General features: G+C 42.5%; 1 protein-coding gene across 1 annotated transcript in view; it reads right to left on the bottom strand.

The window, feature by feature from the left end:
* Positions 1 to 215: 215 nt before the first annotated feature.
* The window catches only part of LOC124796032 (carboxypeptidase B-like), a 73617-nt gene continuing 61258 nt past the window's right edge, over positions 216 to 12574 (bottom strand). The window contains exons 7-9 of the mRNA XM_047260117.1: positions 10626 to 10682; positions 10406 to 10490; positions 216 to 406 (exon numbers count right to left, since the gene is read on the bottom strand). Coding sequence (XP_047116073.1) covers positions 216 to 406; positions 10406 to 10490; positions 10626 to 10682 — 333 coding nt within the window. The remainder of the gene's footprint in view (positions 407 to 10405; positions 10491 to 10625; positions 10683 to 12574) is intronic.

Below are 12574 nucleotides of genomic sequence, written 5' to 3'. Positions count from 1 at the left end.
ATTAAAACTGTGTACTGCAGCGGTTTCGAGTCCCTGTGCAGCACACAGTTTTAATACGTCAGTTAGTTTCAAAACAGTACGCCCTCCACTGCAGAGTGGAAAATCCATTTTCGAGATTAAGAACACTAAATTTCCATGCAGTCTTCCTTTATTCAGAACAAATATCTCTCAAAGAAACGTAATCAGTGTACATCTCCATCCACATGAGGGAATCTTCATCCAAAGTTGTCACTGACGTACTGGCCGAAGACTCGTATTGCTTCGAAGAATGGCGTCACGATGCCGATGATTTCAGACGCTGGAGGGTCGAAGCCTTGGCTGCCACCACCGGGAAGTTCGATGGTGTAGGCGAGCTCCACTCCGCCGACACCTTTCGTCCAGTCATCGCTGCTGCCGGCTGATGCATCTGTTGAAACAGCACGTCGGCCTCATAATTAGATCAGACATTTTCTAGCCATCGAATCATGGAAACAATTGTATGCCAATAGAGAGTAAAAAGTAAATAAAGTTAAAAAATGGACGACTAGCTATCTATCTGTAGTGATTTGCTCCAACGACGAAGCAATCATTTCAAATTGTATAAGTTTGGTTTGGTTTGTGGGCGCTCAACTGCGCGGTAATCAGAGTCAAATTGTATGAGTTGTTTATTCAAGTCCGTATTCTATTTGTTTATATTTCTTCAACGGGACTTCGTCTGAAACTTTCCCATATAACACATCATTAAATATCCTGAACATTTTTTAATAAATAAAAACAGATATGGCAAAATATCGAGCTTAAAATTACCGAAATGAAAGTAGTAGCAATAAAATCATAACAAATGATGAACCTATTAATTTAGAGCATTTTAAAATGTGAGATTAAGTAAGGAATGGGGAGGGCTTCAGCTGTAGCCTCTGACTAGCTGTAAAATGGAATGATTTCAGGAGACCATGGAAAATCCAAATTAGGATTACTGGGAGATGTACACCAGGCATTAGCTGCCGTAATTACTGTCTGACAAACCGGGACAATTCTCTTAAACTGACTAAAAATGGACGTAATTTGCGTAGTAGAAACCGATACACCTCTTCAAGCTAGAAAAAAAGTGAATTAATTAATGGAAATACACTACTGGAAATGGAAAAAAGAACACATTGACACCGGTGTGTCAGACCCACCATACTTGCTCCGGACACTGCGAGAGGGCTGTACAAGCAATGATCACACGCACGGCACAGCGGACACACCAGGAACCGCGGTGTTGGCCGTCGAATGGCGCTAGCTGCGCAGCATTTGTGCACCGCCGCCGTCAGTGTCAGCCAGTTTGCCGTGGCATACGGAGCTCCATCGCAGTCTTTAACACTGGTAGCATGCCGCGACAGCGTGGACGTGAACCGTATGTGCAGTTGACGGACTTTGAGCGAGGGCGTATAGTGGGCATGCGGGAGGCCGGGTGGACGTACAGCCGAATTGCTCAACACGTGGGGCGTGAGGTCTCCACAGTACATCGATGTTGTCGCCAGTGGTCGGCGGAAGGTGCACGTGCCCGTCGACCTGGGACCGGACCGCAGCGACGCACGGATGCACGCCAAGACCGTAGGATCCTACGCAGTGCCGTAGGGGACCGCACCGCCACTTCCCAGCAAATTAGGGACACTGTTGCTCCTGGGGTATCGGCGAGGACCATTCGCAACCGTCTCCATGAAGCTGGGCTACGGTCCCGCACACCGCTAGGCCGTCTTCCGCTCACGCCCCAACATCGTGCAGCCCGCCTCCAGTGGTGTCGCGACAGGTGTGAATGGAGGGACGAATGGAGACGTGTCGTCTTCAGCGATGAGAGTCGCTTCTGCCTTGGTGCCAATGATGGTCGTATGCGTGTTTGGCGCCGTGCAGGTGAGCGCCACAATCAGGACTGCATACGACCGAGGCACACAGGGCCAACACCCAGCATCATGGTGTGGGGAGCGATCTCCTACACTGGCCGTACACCACTGGTGATCGTCGAGGGGACACTGAATAGTGCACGGTACATCCAAACCGTCATCGAACCCATCGTTCTACCATTCCTTGACCGGCAAGGGAACTTGCTGTTCCAACAGGACAATGCACGTCCGCATGCATCCCGTGCCACCCAACGTGCTCTAGAAGGTGTAAGTCAACTACCCTGGCCAGCAAGATCTCCGGATCTGTCCCCCATTGAGCATGTTTGGGACTGGATGAAGCGTCGTCTCACGCGGCCTGCACGTCCAGCACGAACGCTGGTCCAACTGAGGCGCCAAGTGGAAATGGCATGGCAAGCCGTTCCACAGGACTACATCCAGCATCTCTACGATCGTCTCCATGGGAGAATAGCAGCCTGCATTGCTGCGAAAGGTGGATATACACTGTACTAGTGCCGACATTGTGCATGCTCTGTTGCCTGTGTCTATGTGCCTGTGGTTCTGTCAGTGTGATCATGTGATGTATCTGACCCCAGGAATGTGTCAATAAAGTTTCCCCTTCCTGGGACAATGAATTCACGGTGTTCTTATTTCAATTTCCAGGAGTGTATTTTCTAGGTGCTGTGATTGGTTCAAATGGCTCTGAGCACTATGGGACTCAACATCTTAGGTCATAAGTCCCCTAGAACTTAGAACTACTTAAACCTAACTAACCTAAGGACATCACGCACACCTATGCCCGAGGCAGGATTCGAACCTGCGACCGTAGCAGTCGCGCGGTTCCAGACTGAAGCGCCTAGAACCGCTCGGCCACACCGGCCGGCATTTTATAAGTGCTAGCAGAGTACACGTTGGATTTATGATTTACGCTAGGTAAATAATCCTTAATAATCTGCTGTTCTCCTATTTGGAATGGAAACGTATCACAAATTACACGTTCTGCTTCATATTCACTTCTCTGTCGTTTTATGAAGAAGCATTCTTCTGAATATTTTTTTTTTTTATGTTAACACTACCCCGTTGGCATTTGAGGTCACTTGAAACAGTCGACATTTTTATATCAAATTAACTGCTATACGACTCACACAGAGAAACAGAGAACCACATTGTTGCAAAGATTAAACTGAACTGAGATAAGGGAAGATAACAGAAACTCAGTAGCGTTACTGTGAAAAAATACTCGTTAAGGAATCCAGTCAGCTGCGACAATGAAAGCTTTCGTCATTTAGATTATGAGCTGGAGCTGAGATACAGATCCACGTAAGACTTTGGACATAAATTTATAGAGTGAGAATACTCCTCTGAAATAAAAAATCCAGGTCAACTGCCGTCCCTAAAGGAATGATGCCAAACAATGCACTAGGGAAAAAATTAAGAAAATGAAAAAAAAAAACGAGGGCGGCTTGATAAGTCTGGCAAATTTCCGTGAAAAAATGGAAAATTTTAGATGCGCCTTCATAATTGGTTATAGTTTCGTATAACGAATTTCAAAATTATACAGCGTACAGTTAATTGTTGTCAGCCGTCTGTATTTGTAAGTGTGTCGGCTACGATTGAAAATGAAAAGAACCGAATTTCGTACTGTTATTAAACATTTCCATTTGAAGGATTCGACAGCTGCACAAAACAAATCAGAATTGTACGAAGTTTAGGAGGGCTCTGCACCATCATTAAAGACCATTTATTTTGGATTAATTTAAGCACTTAAGACGATGTGCGTACCTGCCGTCCAATCGAGGTCACTGTAAAAGAATCCAGTGACAAAATCAATTATATTGTAATCAAAGGCCGCTGAAAAAAAAATCGTGAGATTGCTGAGACCGTAGGCATCTCAACTGAGCCTGTGCATAATATCGTGCACGTAGAATTGGCTGTGAAGCAACTACGTGCGACGTGGAAGTCAAAGACCATTTTTGTCACCTGGAAAGGTGATGGCCACAGGTTTGAGATTCCCTAAGAATAATATTCGTTGTATACTTGAAAAAAGGTAGAACCATGACTGGATCTTATTATGCTTCATTGTTAGATCGTCTGTAACTTACATTGGCTCGAACTGGTGCGCAAAAAAATGCTTTTTCACCAGGATAATGCGCCATTACACACATCAGCGATAACAGTAGCGGAAGAGCATGAACTGGTCTTTGATTTGGTCCCTCATACATTCTATTCAAGAGACTGAGCTCCAAGTGACTATTCTGTTCCCTAACTTGAAACTTTGGATTGCTGGGAAGAAAGTTTCATCAAATGAGAATATGATAGTTGCAGTCAAGAGTATTTTGCAGAGTTTGACAGAAACTATTTTTCCGATAGGATGAAAAAGTCAGGGGATTGGTGGACGACATGTATATCCCTCAAAGGAAACTATGTCGAGAAATAATGTGAGTTAAAAAAAGGAAAATTTACTGTCTTATAACATCCGCATATTTAGTAAATTCTATGCCGTATTGCGGCACTGAAACGAGTTATTTCAACCTGCAAATGATTAACACAAGCTTACGCAGAGTGTTATTCGAGTCATTAATAACATCTGTTGACTTTTTTATTATCAAGGGCGGACGACACAAGAAGTGCGTTGTTATTTTTTTCCTTTACATTTAATAACAGAGTTGTACGCCTAAAGGTATACCGAAGAATGGTGTCCAATAAGAATGACAAGTCTGTGAATGCGGAAAAAATTGTAGTTGGGAGAGTACTGAAATACTGCTCAAAGGATGAAGAGAAAGCCTGCAACGAATGGAGCGAACAAAATAGATGTTGTGGCAGCTGTTGCTTATAATTTACATGTTAGCTCCAGAGAAATTACGTGTGCTTCTGGAATAGGTCAGCCTGAGTGCTTCACATTTTGAGCGGAAACAGTTTCCATCCGTAACACGTTTTATTTCACCAGCACGTCAACCAGTGCAGTTGTGTCCGCCCTTTCCCGGTCGCTGACAGGACTTCTGTGGGGTAAACTACGTTCTTTTGTGATATAATTTTCGTTGCTGTTGCTGATGTAATTTTGCAATGAAAGTGTGTATCTTGAGATTAAACTCAGGGCAAAAATGTTATTGCAAGAAGCAGTCAAGAAGTTTCCGTTTGAGGGCGTTACTGCGGCGTATATGCAATATAGTGTGACTTCGACACGGGCATTTGTGTCCCTCCGATGTGCGTGCGTCAAATATGGAAACGTGAACTATGGCGACGTCATTATCAAGTGCTTCCAAACAGGACCAAAGTGGTGTTATTGTTTTCTCGGCTACCGAAGGACAAATACCTATAGGCATCCATCGGAGAATGAAGAATATGTATGGAGCAGCTTATTTGTCTAAAACTAACGTTGTGGAATGGTTCGCAAGTTCATGATAACGCTCGTCCCCATATCGCAATTGTAAGGCAGAAGTTAGACCAATTCAAGTAGGAGGCACACGAGAAGTCTCCCTATAGTCTTGATCCCGCCCCATGGGATTATGACGCCTTCGGGATGCTAAAAAAGGCAATGGAGGGTCGGCGATTCCTGTCGGACGGGGACGCGTAGCAGACAGTTACGGACTTCTTCACGCAGCGTGACACCATGTTGTACCACACGCGTATCTTCAACCTTTTTGTCTCAATGCTCGTGGGGATTTTGCTCATAGGCATACCGGCTCCGGACTGTACGGCCTTCGAACAAAAGCTTTTTTATCGCCTCTCATATTTAACTCTTTATACCTGCTACCTTTCTTAAAAATACATTCCATTTTTTGACGTGGACGTTTCTTTCAAGCCTCTGGTAGAAACAAGAATAATTACCGTCTTTAACTACTGAAACGCTGCAACTGTGCATGCACAGTCGATGCTCTATCTTCTGAAGAAACCTAACCAATTACGCTGGATCAGTTAATGTATAGCAACATAATGAAATGGAATTAATTACCAAGTGGATTAGTTTGCTGCTACCTAACAACCGGTGGGCAAGCACTCAATCATTTAGTAAATGTAGTTTCCCCTCTGCCAACATTTGGGTCTGGTTGTGCGCTGCTGCATTGTGATCTTAAGAAATTCTTTAAAAAGTAGTATGCCAACCTAAGGAACAGTTAATAAGCATAAAAACCATACATTAAATAAATGAAATGTTAGTAATCTGTTAGGACAAAGTTGTTCAAACTACATTCAGTGTTGCATTTATTCAGGTCAAAGAAAGAAGTGACTTAAATGATGGTCTAATGATCCTGAAAATACGCACAATAATTAAATATGATTTGAAACAGCATGGCAGTGAGCAAAACGTACACAGAAAACACTTAATTTTTGCCAGCTAATCTTACCAAATTTGCTCATTTAAGCACTTCACTGGAGATCGATAAATACTATTGATTCTGAACTGAAAGTTCAATATAACTGTTGATTTTAAAGCAATGTGGGACGCATTTTCATAATCGTAAACTATGGCATTGAAATAACTGAGTCCAACATTATACATTCCATCTTATCGTAAGCGGTTCGTAGGCTGTACAGAATTTTACCCACTCTAATGACAGCAAAAGAAAGGCCCCTAAACGTGCTCTCCCTCAACGGTGTCACGTGTCTGCTACTGTAGAACGTCATTGTGGCTATTTACAAGATTTAAACATATTTCATATTAAACATACAATATACAATATGGTAATTTGTATACATTCCATTAATGAACAGATTAAATTCATAAATAGTTCCAATTAAGTCTTTTAGATAACTCTTTTACGATACAATCGGAACTACAAGAACCTAGCGAAATCCACAACTTTCTTCTCTATCACCCTGCCGTGCTATTCTAGTCAGCTAGTTCTCCTACAGTGTTATGGTAATAAACTATCATGTTAATTCACATAAACAATAAAGCGCAATAGTATCAATAGTTGACGCTCAGGCTACCCTTGTTTTGTAACTGTGGAGATTATCTGTTCTGTTATTCCTGAACACTAATATGGGATTTTATTTATAACCGATCCCTCTTTTGCCTTTAGTAGGATGTCAGTAGGCTCATTCTACAGCCGTCATCATTCTTTTTTACATCGTAAATCAATTGCTTACGAAATTGTTAGTTATTGTGAATACCTTCGCTAGATCAATTTACGTACAATTATTAATTACATTGCTAATATTGGCCCTACATAAGTACTGACAATTGTACTGGAATCGTTCTTTTTATGACGAATTCAATGATGTATTCAGAATCGCTGTAGGTAATCTGAGTCCAACTTTACTCTTTTTGGCGAATATTTCAAGTATTCGCATTTTGATATTGCAGAGAACATCGCAAGCCGCGCGTGATTAACCGAGAGGTCTGGGGCGCTGCAGTCATGGACTGTGGGGCTGGTCCCGGCAGAGGTTTGAGTCCTCCATTGGGCATGGGTCTGTGTGTTTGTCCTTAGGATAATTTAGGTTAAGTAGTGTGTAAGCTTAGGGACTGATGACCTTAGCTGTTAAGTCCCATAAGTTTTCACTCACATTTGAACATTTCTGAACATCGTAAAAACGCAGGCACTGTAATACAGTATTTCATACCAAGACAAGACCTCGACAATTATCACAAGTCTCTTCCTGTGCGGCAATCACAGCAATTGGGCGAGAACCGGACACTGGATGGCGGTGACACATGGAGGTTTTCGGCGGTCCAGGAGTCGTGCTAGGATGGCCGAGGCGCAAGCACGGTAGCTCAGCGTGTTCGGTCAGAGGGTTTAGCTTCCCTCTGTAATAAAAAAAAAACTGAGTGAACGGATCAACAAACAACCTGAACGAGTGTCATCGGACGTCCGCCACGAAGACATAAAACAAAAAGCCGGGTCCGAGTCCCTGTTAGGTACAAATTTTCATGTCACCAACACAGTGTGTAGTTTGAGTCTGATCGTATTCGCAATTGTGAATACATTTCTCGTGTTCACATATCAGCGCTAACATTCTCTTTCCATGCTGGCGTCCCTTGCGAGAAGGCATGCAGACCGCATACTTAATCGTTATTGCCTTCCAGTTCACGTGTCTGTCTCTCTCTGTTTCACTTGGGTCTAGCTGGAGCGTCCATCAGCCTGGCGTGACAGCTCCGTGCAACAACACGAGATTCCTCATTAGACAGCAATCGGTCTCACGTTCAAAGCAGAGTTAAACCTGAAGTTCTAAATATTTTACTTTCGCCAAAGCCACTAATCGGAATATGAAGAGTGAAACGTCGTTGAACGCATCTCTCTTAGAACTACGATGTTAACAGCGAAAATTAGCTCTACCTGGAAAAGCGAAGCTAATATCAATATCTCTGAAATTACTACAGCTATGAAAAGAGACTTTACGTCATTTAGTGGGCACTTTTTCATATTTCATTCGAGTGAAAGAGAATTACGTTGCTTTAAACGTTCCGTAAGTATTTGAGAACAACTTAGCTGAAGCATCCTGTTTATCAGGACGATGTAGAAATGGTAGAAATGTATTAATGCTTTAAAAGAAAATGAAGAAGACCTGGTCATTATTACTTCTTTAAGAGTATGTGGATGTCCACATTATCGTAGGCTCCGACAGTATCAATAAAAAGGGATCCTACGTACTTTTTCCTAATAAAGGCCTCTCTGATTTCAATAGAGCCATGCTATTTTGTTCTGTCACTTTTCCTAAACGCGTATTGAAATTTAGATACTTTATTATTAAATCTGGACTGAAACGAATAACTGATTTTCGCTATTCTAAGGTACTGCTGATACATGAAGTTAAAGGAGCTGGACGCAACGCAGAGACCAACTGTAAGTCCTATCCTGGCCTCAGAAGATGTATTACAATTTGGATGGTGCAACTCGGAGGCAAAACTATAGTAGGCGAGTCAGGAGAAACAGAACATGCTTTGAATGGTGATAGAGTTGGTGATTCTCACACAAAAACGTCTTATGGACATATGCCCTATCCCGAATGGTTTCCGAGATAGAATACCTTTAATGTAAGGTTTTTCTTGAATACCTCGAAAACCACGATCTCTAGCGAAAACGTGTCCCTGTGTAAAATTAAGTACATTAAATTTCCTACAAATAAGGCCTTATTCATTTTTTTGTCTAGGGCTAATACTTTGTGCGAAGAGAGCGAGAGAATATTGAAAATCTTGTGCGAGGCGCATGCCCTGTAACTTCGTTAGTTTTTCTAGGACAGTTTGAGGTAATTTCTTGACTTGACAGACCAAAAATGTCCCGTATCGAATTGTTCGTCTCCAGTCCCTCTACACTACTGTGGCACGTTGTAAACAATGAAAATGTACTGAATAATACAAAAATTAACAATGTAAATTAAATGTGTCCTATCTCGGAAATCATTCGGAATAGGGCATATGCCCAAGTGAAGTGTTTTGTTCTGAATCACCAATGCTGTCTCCTGTCAAAGTGTGCACCTTCTCTCCTGACAAACCCTGTAGAATTTTCAGCAGCAGCGTTTTAGCTGGGTTAAGGAACTTGTGAAAAATACGTAGAATAATTCATAAGGACTCTCCGTGGAAATATACTGGAGGTTATATTTAAGGTATCTGCTAAGGAGACACACACACCCATGCCCGAGGGAGACTCGAACCTCCGACGGGGAGAGCCGCGCGAACCGTGACAAGACGCACAAGACCGCGCGGCTACCCCGCGCAGCTTTCTGCAGCGGAACTCGACCCTACAGTCATTTATTTTCTTTTTAAAGAAATCAATCTCTTCATCTGTTCTTTTAGATTCTGAGTAAGGAGGCTCTGATTGAGAGTTGCGTCAAGACATTTCCTGTTCTGAAGCATTCACTGTCCCGCCGTACAGTCTCTCTCCTTCCAAAGATATTCATCGGCTCTTTCTTTGGGATACATTCTCCATCTCCTTCCTTCATGGGTGACGTCAGACCAGTCGATATGTTTACATATTTACCAAGCCGTTCGACTCTGTGGACACTACTTCGCTGAATAAATCCCGTCGAGGCTTTTAAATGTTCTCTTCACCAAACTAATGTCACGTCTGTAGACGTGGTATGCGAGAACTCAGCGAAATTTCAGTGCAAAAGTGATCTGATCCCGTGGGTCGCGATGAAAATTCCAACTGGATATCAGCGAAAAATCAGGAGCGGACAGCTTTAAGCCTGAAATCTAGAGCCGGCGGAACAGAGTGGGGACTAACGTTGGTGTTTAGTAAAACTAGACCCAACCCAGAAGATTTCACTTCTAGTTAGTTTAGATAACTTGCTCAAAATCAAGTGCGCAAATGGATGCGTACATGTCATCCTCGCAAGTATACGCTATGTATGGCTTGTGATATTTATTATGCACTTATGAGACGGATGAGTCCACCTCCATTTGAGCACACATGGAACTAGCTAGCTGTCCTTAATAAATTGTTCTGTTAAACGAACAGCCTGATGCAAATGATGTTGCTCGGTAAAATATCTAGCAAAAGGTGAATTACTCGACAATTATTCAAAGAGTACTATTGTTTGAGCAATCACTGATCGCATACGCGCTCCATTTCTTGAAGGATACTAAAAGTAAGAAGAGTACTCACACAGGACGACCGTGGACTCTCCAACCGTGTAGGTGGGACCACCCGCTGCTTCCTGGGCAGCATTGGCTGCGTCACCCAAGGCTTGCTGCGAGCATAAAAAAAAGGAGTGTTGTTTGGTAATAAATACAAAGATGAATGTTCTCGCTGCCAATTTATTTGTTTTTATTTGCATCTGACATATGATTTAAAACGAATGATGAACGTAGGAAAAATTGCTCACCAGTGTTTCCCAGTTATCAGGCATCTCAGCGGTATAGCTCCACGGGTAGAGTATATACTGCAAAGAGAACAAAAAATTATTTATCCTTTATGGAAGTGCACGCAGAATGTGATAATATTGAAAATAACAAGAGCATCTCTACAGCTACATCTATGCCTACACCCACAGGATGTTTGTTTTAACTTCAGTCAACTAAATATCTCGAAAAGGACGCATCGTACAAAAAAAAAAAAATGTTCTAGATCAAAAGTTAATGTTAGTAGAGGGAACATCTGTGTGGGCTCCACCTGGCCACCTCCTAATCACCCCTCCTGCGTGGGTTGGGTCAATTTTACATCTTCATTTGTGAGTCCCCCATTTTTACTGCATATTTGGATTCTACGCCAAAAAATACGTACAGTGCACTCAATACCATTGTTTTCCATTCGTGGTAGATGGCACTATAGTGGGCATATACAAAGTGTGCTAGTTTTTGCAATTAAGAACCGATGCATTTGGTTCTACACTTCATTTATGATGTAAATGTGAACATTTGTGCTTTAACGGTTGATATATTTATATCCGAAATTTATTTTAATGCTGCAAATTTGGTTGTGCACTTAGCCGTATCAATGTCTGGTTAAAAACTACGTTTTATGTGATCTAGGAACAACAACGTGGATATAATAGTTTTCTGTTACCATCGTGATGCTTGATGTCTGTGAGTCTCCTTGCCTCTCGCCATCGGGATGCTTGATTGTAGTGAGTATCTATGGCAGGTGCGACTGTCATTATCACTTCAAGGACATTTTACGTAATTACAATGGTTGTGGTTTGTATTCAGCCGGTAACCGCGTAGTGGTCACCCCGATGGCGGCGTTCGAGGACAACCACAGAAATCGAGCATACCGATGGTTAAGGGAAGTCGCCACAATCAACCCAGTAGAATCATGAAACTAAATTACCATACAAGTAGCTTATTTGCCAGAAATGTCAATGTCAAGCCACAATATTTGTACTGTACAATAACATTTGCGACACTCAAGTAACGTTTGAACAGCAATACAAACCGTTAGAGTACAAAGATTTACATTTACATCGTAAATAAAATGTGGAATGAAATGCATCGGATCTTAATTGTAAAAAGGAACACATTTGATATTTGTTGATTATAGAGCCATCTACCACGATCGGGAAACAATGGTTTGAGTAATCAGTAGAATTTCTACTGCGTGCCTGCATCTCGCCTAATCTCTCCCCATTTGAGAACGTTAGGAGCATTATGAGCAGTGTCCTCCAACCATCTCGGGATTTTAACGATCTAACGCGCCAATTGGGTAGAATTTTGCCCGACGTCTCTCAGAAAGACATCCAACAACCCGGCGCCAAGCCGAATAACTGCTTGCATAGGGGCCAGAACTTAACCAACGCGTTATTGTTTTGCTGAATTTGTGAAGCTCTTTATCTTGAATAAATCATTTACTTTATCTGAAAATTTAATCATTTGTTTCTCACTACATGTACGTTATATCTACCGATTTACGTTTTAATCGGATAACTCCTTCGTGGTGCGTCGTTTCTTTTGTCTTAAAGTGTACGAGGGTTATTCATTAATTAACCTCCGATTGGCTGTTAAGAATAAAATGCTCGCTTGCGTGGTTGGAAAGGGAGACTTTGAAGGTCAACTAATGTCTGTCAACTCTCTGCGTTCGTCAGTGTGTAAGCCTCAAGCGATTGTAATGGGCGGTGTTATTGGGTCTCTCGCCATTTGCAACGTGCGTTCTGTTATTCGCTTCCTGCTCGGAGAAGGAGTCAACGACGCCAAGATTTATCGTCTATTGTGGCGTGTGTATGGGGATGGTCCTGCGTATGACGGTGTTGTGAAGGAACGGTCCAGAAAATTCAAGGCTGGTCGCCCAGAGTACATGCTGAAAGTGAGGACGACATTCAGAATTTAATCATGAACTTGT

This window comes from Schistocerca piceifrons, chromosome 4, assembly GCF_021461385.2.
Source record: "Schistocerca piceifrons isolate TAMUIC-IGC-003096 chromosome 4, iqSchPice1.1, whole genome shotgun sequence".
Lineage (NCBI taxonomy): Eukaryota > Metazoa > Arthropoda > Insecta > Orthoptera > Acrididae > Schistocerca > Schistocerca piceifrons.
Note: the sequence above shows the minus strand (reverse complement) of the source record. Positions and strands in the feature narration are given on the sequence as shown.